The sequence below is a fragment of the Pleurodeles waltl genome, chromosome 12, assembly GCF_031143425.1.
Source record: "Pleurodeles waltl isolate 20211129_DDA chromosome 12, aPleWal1.hap1.20221129, whole genome shotgun sequence".
Taxonomy (NCBI): Eukaryota; Metazoa; Chordata; class Amphibia; order Caudata; family Salamandridae; genus Pleurodeles; species Pleurodeles waltl.
The window spans coordinates 542582435-542599577 of record NC_090451.1 but is presented as its reverse complement, the minus strand read 5'-3'; the positions used below and the strand labels follow the sequence as shown (position 1 = coordinate 542599577).

General features: G+C 41.5%; 1 protein-coding gene across 1 annotated transcript in view; it reads right to left on the bottom strand.

Moving 5' to 3' along the window:
- LOC138268156 (chymotrypsin B-like) overlaps window positions 1-17143 on the bottom strand; it is a 114662-nt gene that overhangs the window by 30479 nt on the left and 67040 nt on the right. The window contains exon 5 of the mRNA XM_069217578.1: window positions 6613-6793. Coding sequence (XP_069073679.1) covers window positions 6613-6793 — 181 coding nt within the window. The remainder of the gene's footprint in view (window positions 1-6612; window positions 6794-17143) is intronic.

Here is a 17143-nt window from a genome sequence, read left to right as displayed (position 1 = left end):
TGCTCATTCCAAAGCTGGTCGTCCTCAAGTACCACCCCTAGCATTCACTTATCACCTTCTTTTGTGCAGTAGTATGAGGAAAGTGGTAATGCTCCTGTATATTATGTGGCACCTAAGAAGTAGGCTATTTCCATAGCTAAGGCCTGGACTGGGAGGCAGTGAGTATCCGACCTTTCACATGAGAGGGGAGATGTGACCATAATGAGTGCATCACTTGATAAATATGTTGGAGACACAAGAACCCAACCCAACCAATCATGATACAGTCCTCACCTACTTTGTCTTGCCCATAATAGTTATGCCTGATGTCTTGTATTTTAAAGCTGTAATCAGAGCCACCTGCATTAAAGGCATTGGGGTCAATTCACAAATAATTCCTCCATGAGTGGCTATGACTTGATCTTGGAATGTGTGTCAGGAGTGAATCAAGAGTAGGTCCCAGCAAAAGATGGAACATGTTTAATGAGCGAGGCCCATTGCTCTTAAAATGCTGGTCTTGGGTGTATACAAAATGCTTTTTGAGCATAGAGTTGACTGATATCATTATTCAAAACTTGACAGTACAGAAAAACACTTTGTAAGTGGGTTAGATGGTTATCCTTTAAGGGTCTGAGTGTTTAGAGGATTCAGTGATTGTCCCCATGAAAGAAGTGGCAAATGCTGCACTTAAATCACATTGAGGCTCAATAACATAAGTCAAAACTTGACTTTGTTTTGAAACCTCTTACTAGGGAAATTTGGTTTGCTGTCCATCTAGCAATGGTTTAGAAGGTACATATCCATGTTTGCACCTTTTCCATGACAGTTTTTACAGTCCCCGAGGATATCATTTACTGCCATACTAGTTTCCATGTTTTCCCTTTAATGCGAAGTTTGCCATGATTCATTCTATATTGCAACAGTAGAGAATATGTTGTTCCAGTAAAAAAGCACAGTGGGCCTAGTGGCCACATAGGATACAATAGGACACACGTTTCAATCGTAGTAAGGCTGTCTGCGTCTTTCTCGTGTTGATAAAGAGCAGTATAGAAAGTAGAAGTATTTACAACTTATTAAATGTTCTAAACACAATTATGGTAGATCCATTATTATCCTCTGTTTTAGTACTACGCCAGCATAGCCTGCTATATACCACATGGGAGTTCTCAATGTTTTCTTACCAATCCACTGCCATGCATCCACCAGTGACTTCTTTTTAATCCTTAAATAAGTGACTTTTTCATTGTGCTTGCTACTGCAAACCTGCTGTTCTTATGATTGTAAATAACAAGTTTTATTGATATCTCACTATTGCTCAGCTCCCTATAGCCCAGTGGTTCCCAAACTTTTTCGATCCCCGGCTCCTTTGACCTATTGGCCGTGTTGGCCACGGCTCCCCATTATGTTACTTTTTTTTGGCGGGTGGGGGGACGTAATCCCAGCCTGTACCTGTACCTACACTATTTACAGTTTGACTTCTTTATTCTCTCGTTCAGGTTCCTGAAAACCATTTATTTTAAACTATTTCTTTTCTTTTGTCATAGGGATATTATTAATGGTACTCTGGCGCCCTCCGCTGGTCACAATAACTAATGCAGGGGGTTTTGTTTCCAAAACCACGGTGAAAAGCTACCGATTAAAAGCACCTCCGAGTGGTTTCCAGACTGTGTGCGGTGCCCCTGGCTAATTTTGACGGCGCACCAAGGAGCCGCGGCGCACAGTTTGGGAACCACTGCTATAGCCTGTAGATCTCAGCCGCTTGTGGCTAATTCATAGAGTTTCCTCTTTAGAAAAGGCTCAATTTGCACCCACGAGCCACCAACAGTAGCGCTCAGCTCAAAATTATCTCCTAACTCCCAAAAGCAGCATGAAAAGAAAAGCTATTTTAGAAGTTTATTTTATGGTTCATGGTCCTTCCAGTTGTACATATGTCAGTTAGAAATAACTGGCAAAGCAATGTGACATGAAACTCTCATAAATTATGCTACACCCAAGGTTTTCCCTCCTTTATCAAACACTTTCCTGCTCTTATTTCCTCTCTGAACCCAGGCCATATAGTCTGCATTTAAGCCCCCACTTTCACCCTCCAGTGCTCCCACTCAGTGGCAGACATTTATGCCTCTCCTTCTATTTCCATTAGTTCTATTAATGTTTTTTGTCAGTGAAGCTTTTTTTTTACCACTTGAACATTATTGTATAGGGATCATAGTTGTGTAAATCAAGCTTTCTAACTGAAACTTAAATCACTTGAGTTTTGCTCATTCAAGATCATGACTACTTAATGCTAATATTCTTTGTATGGAGTCCTCAACTTTCGATTGTTTCGCCAAGTTCCTAACTAAGAATGAGATTAGTTTAAGATGCCTACCTTTGTAAAAGTGAAGTGACAATAATGAAGGCCAGGGTATCTGGCCGACTTTATCAGAGGACCAGATCTCATAGATACATTTATTTGAGATAATTACTGTCTAAATGAGCCAGCCTTTTTAAGAATTAATTTAGGTTTAAATGAGTTTAGGGTGTTGGTAAAATTGAATTACTAACTGCGTGAGAGCAGACTGAGTGTTGGTTGCATCACACTACTGGCTGTTTAAGATCCAAACAGAGCTGGCTGATATTAGCAAGCAGTTATAAAAATAAGTATGTAAGAGCAGAACTTGTCTGCTCATCCTCTCCTTCCACTGCCCCACAGCTGGGCTGTGATGCTGTAATGTGGTTGACATCTAGGGGTTTATAAGCAATCCTAATTCTTAAATGATTCTCTGGAGGCTGAGCTTCCAGCTGACGTAGAAGATCCTGAAATATAATTATTTTCAGAGCAGAAAGCAGTACACATACAAAGAAGAAGTAACAAAGAGAAATAAATATATTTTTCCTCATTACGCCAGCCTCGGGTAGGGTAGTGCACCACTTTGATACAAAACTATGCTTACTGATTGTAGTAAATATGGATCTACATCACAATACATAAGTGGATGTACAGGAAAGCCCATGCTTCACCCATGTATGAATTCCCTGGCTTTTGTACTTTTTTAAACTTTTGTTTAAGAAAGCCACACAAATCAGGCTTTGTGTGACTTCATAAATACCAAAATAGATTTTATGTCGGGGCTCCATCAAAAAAGTGATGAAATCCTGATACAACATCTTAGTAAATCTTGTCCTTTACTGCCTTAAAGTGCCTGATGTAGCACAATACAAGCTGACCACTTTTTGAGCAAGGGAAAACTGAATAGTACAGCGTTTCTTGACCTGTGGTCTGGTGAACCCTCTGTGTCTGCATTGCCTACTCAAGGGGGTCCATGACTGCTTAGAAAATTAAATAATATTAACAGATCAATAAAGTGTATTTAAATTAATAGAAAAATATAAAACTGAAAACTAAGTGGGAAGGAATTTAAAATTGAAGGCTAAAAATTAACTTGGTGTCCTCAGATTGACTCAGGGGAGCACAGCAAATTCACCAAGCAGGATATATAGTATGGACGATGTGTAGCCTCAATTGAATTTAGAAAAGCCCCAATCTTCCCATTAAAATGAAAAATGTTATTCCGTTTTCATATTTGTTTGTGAATTTAAAGAACTATTTAATCATTTGTGTATTTGTTTGAGGAATCCTTATTTCTGTATTTCTTTTATATTTTGAGGTTCAAATCATCGAAATGGCTTCTGCTAAGTCCCTGGCTTCCATTATTAACACAGTGGGAGTCCCCGGAATCCAATAATGATTCAGGGGGCGGGGGGTCATCAGAAAGCAAACAGTTAAGAACCACTGGAATAGAGCATTATCCTTTGAATCCATCACAATATACCATAATATTCTGCAGGTGGTACTGATTTAAGAAAGCAGAGCAAAGAATCAAGAAAATCTCAATTGCAAATTAACCTAAACAACTTAACAGGTCTGTTTGTGATAAGGGGATGTCTTATTAACTAAGGGGCATCAAACAATAATAAAAAAATATTTAGGAAACAAAATCTGATTTTTTATAATAAAAGATGGATTGACATTATTAATAAATTAGGCAACGCAGATTATGAAGCTTTTCGGACCTAGGGAACTTCTTTGAAAGGACAATGGATGCCCATAATTGTATTCTGGTTCTAGTAGGAGGCAGGGTGCAACATGCAAGTAGTCATTGATACTTTGACTGGCACAGCATGCAAACTGATTGATGATCATGCTCTAATTGCCTGTGGTACTTAACATCAAAGTGTCTCTGCCACAGCATGCAACTTCATTAGTGACCATGCTCCTATTATTGGTACGTCTTAGGATCAAATGGCCTCATGGGTGCAGTTAGGTTTGTCCAGGAATTCAAAGAGCCACTGGGCCCAGTGGGAGGACAATTAATATAATAAAAATTATCTTAGCTTCCGGGCCACAAAATTATCTGTGGTCTTTAATACCTGCTTTGTAGTTAGACTTATGCATGACTCTTGGCATGGTTTAGCCCTTCTTTTCCTCTTGAATAAAGGAAGTCGAATAACTTAAAGGACCACAGGTGTATCACAAGTCTGTACTGTGAAGCAAAGTAATATGCACACATATTATTTGAAGATCTGGAAGCCTGGTCAGAGTGCTGAATTTCTTCTTTACTGTCAAATTGGATTCTGCCAGATGTGCGAAACTTTGCAAAATAGATTGCGTTGAATATTCCTATTTCAGGCGCCGGTTGAGTTCATGGACGTCGATTTACCAAAATGCCAGGGGTAGCGGATGTGACATCACACACCATTTCATCTTTACTTTCACTCACACTCACATGCATAAACAACCACACATTCACTCACCCACAACCATGCACACAACATACGCTTAAGAGTGTTTATTACTTACCTCAACTAGCAAGAAAGGTCATATTACAGTTAACTGTACTTTATTTTTATTACACTGATATTGAGTGATATATTATTCACTATTGGTGTAATAAAATAAAATGATTGAAAACAAGTAAGTGGAGCTCCAAGCAACATAAGGACGAGCTGCCCTGTGTTCCAGACACTGATTTTGCCACCTCTGAAGCCACGGGTCACAGAGACAGTGCCGGGGGTCGCAAGGGGCAAGCTGGGGGTCGCAGCTGCGACCCCTGGTGACCCCTAAATGACGTCCATGGTTGGGTGTATAGCAAGAGCACTTTTTACTTTTTTCCTGGATTACTTGTCTGCGTTTGACAAAGTAATAGGGCCATCCTTAGACAGAAACTAACATCTTGGAAGATCTACTTGTCACTTTCAAGAGGATTTAGTCCCTAGTACTTGGGTCTGAGTAGCAGGAGGTCAAAGGGCAACGTTTACCTGAAACAATTCTGACTGATTAAGATGTGAAGTAGGGATATGTGCTGGGCCAACTACTCTTCAGTTTATATGTGACAGATATCTTAGACATTTTCCCATATGTCTGGAGGTCACCACGTTTCCCTGCTTCAGACACAGTGATTAATTTTCACAGCAGGTTGCAGGCACTTGCATTTATTTTTTAAAGAGAGAGACTGAGGCATGGAGTTAAAAATACATCACACAATGCACTGCAGCAGGTGAAGCTGCAGAGCTGTGTTGCATGAATGGGAAAGATCAGAACAGCTCCAGACCAACAAAGATATGGTGCTGTCTGGCTTTCTAACTGTACTGGCACACTTTCCGCAGCCATGCGCCAACGCAAACTCCCTTACACCATAGTGCAAGGCTTTCTACCTCATGCTCAGCATAGTTTTTGTGAGGAAGGGGTCTCTTCCTGCAGAAACATTATGATGAAAGGTAATTTCCTCTTTGTATGTGTGCTGCAGAATCCAGCACACATGCAAATAGGAAAAACCCAAGGCATTGTGCTCTACTGCTTTACGTTTGGGTACAATCCAATGCAAATCGTGGTTTGGATTGGATTGTAAATACTAACCCAACACTTTGCATCAGGTCTTCCCAAAGTTGACGCCTTTGCCGCGCCAAAAATGAAAATATTCCTCTTCTTCTTTATCTTCTTATCTGCTTCCTGATAGTGCACAGGTGTGAATACAACCTTAGTTCTGCAATATGGCACCGACAGTATTAAAACTGGTACTGGCTGCTGTGAACAGACGAATTTACAGCTTTTGCGGTGTGTTGATACACTTATTGATGGAGCCCAGGTGTGTGCAGCTGGCCCCTTCCAGCAGAAATTAATCTAACGTAATATGCGCCACCATGTTGAGTTCGAACCAAGATGGCCGGCTAGTGACTTCATTAAAAACGTTTCATTTTCTGTCACAGTTGTTGGCTGCACGGCTTTACCTGCACGAGCCTCATTTTACTATGAAGGTTTCAAGTGCTTTTGTCAAATTGTTAAACCAATTTCTGTTACAATTACTCTAATTAATCGCTAAAATAATTGTAATCGGCGCTTTATAAATGTTGTTCTAAAATATGTGTACATGTGGCATCCCCCAGGCTTATGTTCCCTCAGGAACAATTCAGCTTTGGTATTTGCACTACCTATACAATGAGTACTGTTGACATGGGTGTTAGTAACACATTATCTGCTGGATGCAAAGCCGAGAGGGTAACAGCACGTGCTACATGCAACACCGCTGTTATTATTGGTATTAATGTTGCATGAAGGACACATTAAAGGCATAACAGCAATAGTGATGCACTTACAGCTGGTGCTTGGCCGTCCCCAACCTGTGGTCACACACTTCTGGCCGCCAGGGAAGACGTCTTCGGAGGCCGCCAGGCAGACCGGGGACACATGGGCATTCAGCTTGGCTGGAGAGGCCAGTTTCGCCAGGGCTAAGTCATTGTTGATGGTGGGAGGGTGCCAGTCTGGATGGGTAACAACCTAAGGACAGAAGATGCAAGGGTTAGCAGCCTTTCAAAGTGACCTGCAAGGCACTGGCATACCTGTATGAAAGATATATCTGAAATACCATTTTAGTGGAAGCGCTGACCGCTGGATGATGATGAATATATATTTGCGTTAAAGATTAATAAATGAAATATGTGTATTTGTAAGTGATATCTTTAACTGAAGTGAATGTATAGTGATGAACTCCTTATATTATTACAGTCCCACATGAGGCTCCATTGTAGAATTTAAAAATGTCAAGAAGTACAGGACCCAAAAACAGCACAGGAGCAAATACATCATAATCTGTCCGGCTGGCGGCAGTTTAGAGCACAGAGCATTTTGGAATGATTATTCAGAATGTTTTCAAGTAACCAGGCCTTTGTGTTTGAAATGCCTGGTGTTTGAAATGCCTGGTGGATCAAAGGGTGGATGCCTGATCTGAGGTCTAGTTGTGGCTCTCCACGTGACTTTGAATGCATTTTGCAGTTTCTGTGTGTAGTAGGCTGGCCATGATGACAGATTGTACGGAACTATAGATTCCCTCATTCTCATCATCTGTAGGCCCAGAAGCCCGGAAGATGCAGATATGAGCCATGACCGAGGGAGCAGCACTGATTGCTGCTGCAGCCTCTCTGACCTTTGCGGAGCCGGAGAAAGTGAATTGGATTGGTCCTCAAAGATGTGCAAGTGTGCCTTGTGGGCCCTGTGGGTGCCATATGTTTTTTGCTTCCCTGCAGGTACCTGCTTGTCCACACACTTGCTTCTGTGAAATCCCTACTTCTGCCTCTTTTCATTACATCATTACATGTATCTTTTGTTCTTAAATAGTTTTATCAGTGCGAACATTGTAGCATGGAGCCCCTAACGTCCTCTGGTGTCCTTGAAAGCTGTGGTGCGTGAGGTGGGAGGGACAGTGCTGTGGAGTGCTTTGTAGGTCTGTCTACTTTCTACTGTCAATTGCTGGGAAGAGATATCGGGGTAGCAGGAGTCCACTGCTTCATCCAAATTGTGGTGACTGCAGGACAATGATTTCTTTTCGCATTTAGAAGTACGACATCAGGTGTGTTTGGATAGTAAACGTGATGAGAGAATCTGATTAATGAGGTGATTACATTGTTAATAAAAAAAATGTAAATGGTAGAATGCAATGGGCCCAGATTGATACATTTAGGTGTTATTTTTTACGGATTGCCTACTGTGGATGTTTTAATCGAATTGTAAATTTAAATAAAATATTTTGAAGTAGGAATTACTCTACATAAAAGTGAAATTGTGGGTAATGCTATCAAGTTAAGTGGACCAAAGTAGGCTAACATGGCAGGGAAGGGTGGAAGGAATATATTTATGCAATTGTGTGCTATGGAAGTATGATGTGTGGACAAGGGGTCTTGTATGGCTTACCGTAGCAAGTGGGAGACAAGCAAACTAGTTAAAATCAGATCTGAAACATTATTCCCTGAGTCCTGCAGGATCAAAAAAGTGATTTACTCTGCCATTTGCATAATCTGAAAGCAGAGTAAGACCGATGGTCTCATTAAAGGAAAAGAAAATGTTTTTGAAAAAAATAGTATCAGACTTGTGAAAATAGTTGTCAGCTCAGATCCCAGGCACATTTGAAGATGACTTTGATATTACACCTAAAAGTTAAAACAATCTAAATGTATAATTTAGGAAAAATAAATGAAGGAATTTCACTTCATTAGAGAATATTTTCATTCAACCTTTGGGGTTGAAAGCCTTTCTTTAGAGATGATGAACCATTTCATGGCTGCTGGAATACAAAATTGTGTATAGCAACAAAACAATCTATTGCTTGAGGGGCTGATATGATTTCACTTTTTTGATGAAATCCGATGACAGCTGTGACCTGGCGAGTCTTATTACTGCCTTAAATATGGCTTAACCTCAAACCTTCGAAGGAAAATATCCTTACTATGATTGTTCGTTCATGATTCGTATAAGAAAAGGGTGTCTATCTAGTTCATCAACCATCCTCATATATCTATATATAAACATATTTTATCTATCTTAGAAGATTGGATGGATGAGTACGAGATAAAGTTATGTTCAGAAGCTCACTGTAGATCAAATTACTCTACCATAAGCACAATTAATGCAGTAATATACTTAAAGATCGAAAACAGTATTTATGTTATGTTTGGTGAGCACTGTGTACATTTTTACTCCTTAAATATATATAGCATTTGATTCAAATTGAAGAACTATGGTAATGCCAAATTTCTTTTGTCTATGTTGATACTGTTGAACTCAAATAATTCAGTTCTAGTCAAAAATCGCATCAACCCAACTCGTACTAAGGAAATTAAGGTGGAGCAAAGATGGGTTTCAGCAAAGTTGTGTATTTCCCCTTATCGTTTTTGCCTGTACTAAGCTACCTTCCTACAATGTATGTTTGATCAATTATTTTACACTTAGAATTGCAACTTCAGGTTTTCTAATTCAGTTTCATGCCAATGATTTACTTATAATGCTTCCAACTCCCATTAGCATGGGATAATTAATTAATAAAATTGTAATTTATTTCAATATTATTTTGAATATTGATTAATTATGAATAAGCAGAAATTGTAATATCAGACATAAGTAAGAAAATATGCTTTGATTATGGCAGATAACGGTCTGGAGAAAGTGATTCAGTCATCTTATGAGGGGGGCTCCTTTGCGCAGTAGCATGATGAGTAAAACAAGACCCAACTTGAGCAAAGAAAGCAATTGCTGCAGGGAGCAAAGCAGCAGCGTTAGTTACCAGAACATAGGGAAGTGGGCAGTGGTTGCAAATTATTAGCACTGAAGCGGTTGTATAATGCAAACATTATCTCATTTGTGCTACATGTCTCAGAAATATGAAGATGGGTTGCCAGACATAAAGTCTCATTGTTAAAGGTACATTGTGGAGCACTGCATTGAACCTCTTTAAATCAACGGCCTCGTTACAACTTATAAACCTTGAGTTAGGTGTGCAAAGTATGTCTTCAGTAGTGCTCAGAAGTTCTATGTGGCTTTGTTTGCAATCATGTTTAATGTAAAGGGTGAGTGGTTTATTTTACTCTAATTGTTCCATTATAATCATAGTCAATGAAAAAGAATGTTTCTTTGATTTGGTTTATGAACAAACCGAGCCACTGGAATGGCAGTTCGGAAATTATTGAGTAGTAGAACTTCTTAAAGAATCTGGATATCCTTATGAAAAAATAATAATTCTGTGAAATGGTTGGGGTCATTTGCACAAGGTATGTATATATATAAATAAATATGTAAAAAAATCCCTTTCAGGGTTAGAGTGATGCATAAATTATGCAAAAAAGAATAGAGAACTCTGGGTAGTTCCCAAGTTTAGGTCGAGAGCACCCTGCAACACCAGTGACACTCTAGATTTGCTCATCTCAAATGTCTGCTTATCTAGCAAAGTCTTTAAGCATTGGATCAGCACAGTGCTATCCACGCTGAGCTAGATAGTGACAATGGGGGTTATTCTAACTTTGGAGGAGGTGTTAATCCGTCCCAAAAGTGACGGAAAAGTGACGGATTTACCACCAGCCGTATTACGAGTCCATTATATCCTATGGAACTCGTAATACGGCTGGTGGTATATCCGTCACTTTACCGTCACTTTTGGGACGGATTAACACTCCTCCAAAGTTAGAATAACCCCCAAAGTCTTTTGCCATTTGTACAGCAAAGTTTTTAAACATAGGTTTGACACTTGCTGAGCTGTAAAATGACAAAAGCCATTTACCACTCCAGGCACAGTATTACAGCTTTGGATGTGCTCTAATGAGAGCAAAACACGTGTCAGGGGTTTGCTTTTACTCATTCCAAGTTGGCTTGGACAGTACTTTACAAGTCCAAAGCTGTAATACTGTGCCTAGAGTGGTAAATGGCTTTTGTCATTTTACAGCTCGGCAAGGTTGACACTGTGTCAAACCCATGCTTAAAAACTTTGCTGTACAAATGGCAAAAGACTTTGTCACTATCTAGCTCGGCGTGGATAGCACTGTGCTGATCCCATGCTTAAAGACTTTGCTAGATAAACAGACATTTGAGGTGAGCAAATCTAGAGTGACGCTGGTGTTGCAGGGTGCTCCTTACTAGAGCTGCTCTCCACCTAAACTTGGGAACTTCCCAGAGTTCTCTATTCTTTTTTGCATAATTTATGCGTCACTCTAACCCTGAAAGGGATTTGTTTTGACTTATATTGGGTGCTCCCTTGTGTCTGGACAAAGCTAAACCTCTCTGATGAGCTCTAATGAGAGCGAAACAGGTGTCAGGGTTGCTTTTACTCATTCCAGGTTGGCTTGGACGGTACTTTGCCAGTCCAAAGCTGTAATACTGTACCTGGAGTGGTAAATGGCTTTTGTCATTTTACAGCTCGGCAAGGTTGACACTGTGTCAAACCTATGCTTAAAAACTGTGCTGTACAAATGGCAAAAGACTTTGTCACTATCTAGCTCGTTGTGGATAGCACTGTGCTGATCCAATGCTTAAAGACTTTGCTAGATAAACAGACATTTGAGGTGAGCAAATCTAGAGTGTCGCTGGTTTTGCAGGGTGCTCCTTACTAGAGCTGTCTCGACCTAAACTTGGGAACTACCCAGAGTTCTCTATTCTTTTTTGCATATATATATCCTAAATAAAACAAAGGCTAGAGGGATTTTATAGTTAGGTTCTGAATTTACCCGTACAAAACCATAGAAATTCAGCTCTTAAAGTTATATCAAGTAACTATAACTTGTGCCCTAAGGTAACTATAACTAGCGCCCACCATCCACAGTTTTCTCATTAATAACTTTTTTGCAAATGTTTCAGTGATAATATCAATGATGCCATAGAAGATGTAATCAATGATGTAATATGTGGGGTAGTGAGCTGTGAATAGCAAGGGCGCAAGTTTATAGTTACCTTAGGATACGAGTTATAGTTACTTGAAATAACTGTAACAGCTGAATTTCTATGGGTTTGTGCATATAAATTCAGACCCTATATATATATATATATATATATATATATATATATATATATATGTGGTACTAACTATAACACCCCTCTAACCTTTGTTTTTTTCATTGAATATATATATATATATATATATATATATATATATATATATATATATATATATATATAAATCCAGCCTTCGGCTGTGCAGTGGGTTGGCTTCTGGACCTGGCCTGTAGCCAGGCCCTGCAGCCAACCCCCCATGGGTGACCAACCTCACGCCACGCAGGGCCTTCGGCCAAACAGACGGGGCTTCTAGGTCATTTTGCGCTTTTGCATACTCGTAGTAGTTAAAAGGGAGACCGATATGCTCTGTTCTCAAAAGGATTTGAAAAGAAAAAACTCACTTGTCACAGTCATTACAAAAGATATTGTACTCTGAAAGAGCAACAATGCATTCACCTCCATCAAGGATTTCAGATAATTTTTCAAGGTGGAACTGCAGAGAAAACACACTTGCTTTGCCTTGGCCAACAGCAAGAAGCTAGTATGATGTATACTTAATAGAAGTGGAGCTTCAATTGAGGTTTAATTTCTGGGACATGAGCATCTTTGTCAGGATGCATCGTGACCTGCTTATTTATCCAAGAAGAGGCCAATGTTTTATGCAAAACGACTACCCAACTGAAGTACTTTCTGTGGCTAAGTAGTAAGTACTACCTTGTTGGGTAAATGTATAGTGCATCTCCTACACTACAGCTGTGCAAAGGACCATGAGGCAATGTCTCCAGTGACCTTGTTTGTCTGTAATTTTGGCAATGTGATTATTCCTTGAGCGGCTTCATACAGAAATCTGCAGCAACATGAATCCTCGTGTAGAGAAGACGATAAGCTTACAAAGAGCTGAATCTCCACCAAACAAGGGTACATCCTCTTAATTATATGTAGTAAGTGCTTTGTTTGGTGGAGACGCGCTCATATTCCTCTGCATCGTGAAAGCATCTCCAAAATTGGTGGGAAACTCTCTGAGGGGGCCTTTTGGTAAGCTATACAACATCCTGAAAAAAGGCAGGCAGAAGTTGCATACCACTAACATATGTGTGGCGGAGCCAAAGAAGCTTGGCTTCTGCATCATTTTGCATACTTGTAGTGATTAAAAGGGAGAACAACGAGCTCTGTTTTCAACAGGAGATGACAAGAAAGAACCCACTCATAAAGTCACTACATAACATATTGCACTCAAAAGCGCAACAATGCAAACACATCCATCAAGGATTTCAGATAACTTTTCAAGGTGAGACTGCAGAGAAAACACACTAGCTTGGCTTTGGCCAAGCAAAAAAGTCTCCTGGGGGCCACGGGGGAAGCCTCAAGGCCCCCGCAGTCCCTGCCGGCTCCTCGCCTCTAGCGGAGCCAGCATGGCTACGGCATGCTGGGAGCAGTTAAAATGCTGGTCCCTGTGTGCGAGAGGAATCCTTTCATCTGTTTTCCTGCCTGCTTGACAGTGGGCAGGAAAATATATGAAAAGTCCACTCTCAGAGAGCGGGAGCAGTTTTCCAGCTCCCACCCGCTGGGAGCAGACTAAACGTTTGTTCTTGCTTGGCTGGAGCTGTCATAGCTCCCGCCAAGGGACAGCAAATGGTTGTCTCCAGAGGGTGGGCACCTCTGGAGTTACGAGCCAGCACTGGGGTGTGGAGGCATCCAGGGCCAATAGTGGCCCCAGGAGGAGGGCCGTGTGCCTCCCTCCTTTCTACTTTACGGCCAGCCCCGGGGAGGTGGTGGTCTTCTGGGCCAAAAATGACCCAGTAGGGGGGGTGCATGCCCTCCTCCCCCTTTCTTTTGTATTTCTGGCCCCAGGGAGGTGGTATGTCCCTGGGGCCCTCAAGGGCCACAGAGGGGGGTGCCCGTGGCCCCCCTTCCAATTTCCTGTTAAAGCCTCAGGGAGGTGGTGGTCCCTGGGGCTCCTTATAGCCTGAGGAGGGGTAGCCACACGTCCTTCCTCCTATGTATTGTTAATGTCCTGGGCAGGTGATGGTCAAGAGGCTCTCCTGATCCTAAGGCGGTGGGTCCGCGCAGGCCCCTTTCTATTTATAATTATATCCTCGGGGAGATGGTGGTCCCTGGGGCTCTCTATAGTGTGAGGTGGGCGGCCGCGTGCGCCCTCTCCCAAAATAGTACACAGTGGCATGTACCTGGGATGTGGCCCACCCAGGGGTGGAAAGGAAAACAAGCATGGGAGACTGCGCTTGTTTTTTGTCAATTTTGCAGTAGATTCACAGATCCTCAATGATTTCACAGCAAATTTGGAAAAAAAAGGTTTCGGCCCCCAGCGGGGTCCTTGGGAGACCTCAGCACCAGGGCTAGGGGGTCAGGGTATTTCTACCCTGCTCCTTTTTTTATTTTTATGTTTTATTTTGGGACTCTGCTGAGTCGGAGTCTCAAAATGGCTGCCAACTCTTCCTGATTGAAGTGTTGGCAGCCAGTCATATATCAGCACAGGGACTGACGGGTGCGCAGAGAATCCACATCCCTACATATTTATATTTCTTTTTCCTTTAATACCTGAAAAACTACTGAACAGATTTACATCAAATAACAAAATGGGCTCCTTTTGGACCAAGAGCTATCTTTCTGCTGAATTTGGTGTAATTCTGTTCATAGGTTTGGGCTGTTGTCGTGTTAAAAATCCCTATGGGAAATTGCATGGGGGAAACGTGTTTTGAGAAATCCCCCTTTTTCTCAGCCTCTGCTTGACACATCACCCCAAAACTTTCAAGACAGCAGCAGAAGTGAGTGGCAAACTAGTTTTGACAATTTTGTAAGGATTTGTCAAACGGCACCAAAGTTATTGACAAAGCAAAAAATGCCTTTTCTATAAAAACAGGGTCCTAACTATAACTATCTACTGGCGACCTACATATATTTTGAATTTCATGAATACTGGTACGTAGTGAGGGAATATGTTTCCTAGACAAGTGAAATGAGCTAAAAAAACATACATTTTTGTTTATGATAGCACAAGCTTACTTCTCTTATCAGACATAGGCACGGAGATGTGAAGAACTTCATCTTGTGTGGCTCTGGATATGGCGGTGATGAGGAATTTCAAAGCAGTGTTTGAAGTGAGACGACAGGGTACAGTATCAAAACATGGCGGATAGCTGGTCCGCCTATTTAGAGTGCTGTTGACTTTAATGCACTTGTAATGCAACGGACAGAACATCTGCTATGCTTTATAACAGAAACTCTGCGTACCAAACTATCGTTAGGACCCTGACTCCTATTTTGCTGAGTTGTATTTTATATGAACATGTTAGTAATGAGACACTCTGTACTAAGATGAGAATAAAATCATTTTATACTATTAAATAATCCTGAAAATTGCTAACATTGTATTACAGCAATTAGCCTGGTGAATTTTGTTGTCATCAAAGGGGTAACAGATGAAAGTACTGACTCAAAAAACATCTGTTGAAAAAACATAAGGGGTCTATTAAGGTTCCACAGGCAGGCTGCTAAGCTATTAGGGTGACAGAGGCCAGGGCGATTTTTTTGCTGCTTTGGCAAGGGAATTTTATCAAAAGTGCGGTTGCCAACTTGGCAGCTGCACTTTCACCAAAATTGTAATGCCGTCAGGATGTCACTTCATGATGACTCAGTTAGCCTTTTTTGTATTTTACAGAAACACATTCCCAAAGATGGGATATGTTTCTCCAAAACATAATTGCATTGGCATTCACATCCTAAGAGATTTCTCCCCACTTGCAGGGTCATTGTTCTGTTTGTAGCTGTCTTACCTGTTGGGTTAATGATCTGGAAAAACAGCACCAGCTAGCCTGCTCTAAATTCTTCCAGCCTTCTAATGCTAATAAGCTGGTAACACTGGCAGGCACACTGTCAACAAAGAGACTCCCTGGTCTTGGGCTGGTTCCAAAGGAGTCCATGCAATAGTGGGTACCAGTCTAGGGCTCCTAAAGTTTGGAGATCCCATACAATGTTTAGGTTTTCCTGAACATGGTGTGGGACTGTGGTCTTGGGTGAGATACAAATAGGTATCACTATCATGTCCACTGAGTCAATTGCAAATGTTACGCAACATCCATGGAAAGGCTGAAGAAAAAAGTGAGGCAGAATAGGCAATAAGTCAGGAAGGGTTGAGAACAGCCCAATAACCAGGCTAGTGAATCTGCAAACAAACAAGACAGTGAAAAGAAAAAAGCAGAAGAGTGCACACAGGAGGGGTAGACACTGGGAACAAAGGGTGATAGCTCAATAGGACAGCATCTGTTCACCTGCATTGAAAATACATATGTGGGTTCCTGCACAGTAAAGCAGACGAGGATCAAAGATAAGCACTGTGACAGCATTACTGTCATCCTTTTAGGGACTGTGCTGAGTCAGTAAGGTGGTTAGCAGGCCGTGTTCTCCAAGGGCGAAGGAATATCTGTTGTGTGGTACCCCAAGTCACAGTGTTTGATGGAAGATATAGTATAGTGAATTTCATGGTATTTTTGCCACTCTGATGGAGTTATGCCTAAAATGAAGGGAGTGAGTTGATAGACAGAACGAGCATTGGCAAAGCCAATAGGTCTCACCTATGAAAAAGCTATTGGCATTGGCAATGTTTTTTAGCCATTAAGTCCAGCAGTGTGACTGCTTTTCAGCATGGCTAAATGTTAGTGACCTGGAGGAGGGTAGGGTGGGGTGGAGTATAATGGGATGGATTGTGGTCGCGCGTAATGGGGTTGATTGGTGTAGAGTGGAGTGGGGGTTGAGTGGGGTAGACTGGAGTGGTGTAGATTGGTGTAAATTAGGGTAGACTGGAGTGGGGTGGGGTAGATTGGAGTGGGGCAGTTGAATAGGTTAGCGTGGTAGATTGGAGTGTGGTGGATTGAACTGGGATAGATTGGGGTGGAGTGGGGTACACTGGAGTGGAGTAAATTAGGGTAGATCAGTGTGGGATAGATTGAAGTGGAGTAGAGAGAAGTAGTGTAGATGCAGTAGAGTGCAGTGGGATATATTGGGGTAGATTGGAATGAGTGGGGTGGATTAGGGTAGATTGGAGTGGAATGGGGTAGACTAGAGTGGAGAGACGCTGATTGGTGTGGAGTAAAGTGGGGTAGATTGGGTGTATTATAGTGGAGCAGAATGGAATGGGGTTATATTGGGGGAGGTTGGAGTGGGGTAGATTGGGGTAGGGTATAGTGGATTGGGGTTTATTGGGGAGTTTTGTAGATTGGAGTGGTATGGGGTAGATTGGGAAAGAGTGAGGTTGGTTGGGGTGGATTGGGGTAGATTGGGGTAGAGTGGGGTAGATTGGAGTGAAGTGGAATAGATTGGAATGGAGTAGGTTGTGGTAGATTGGAGTGGGGGTGGGGTAGACTG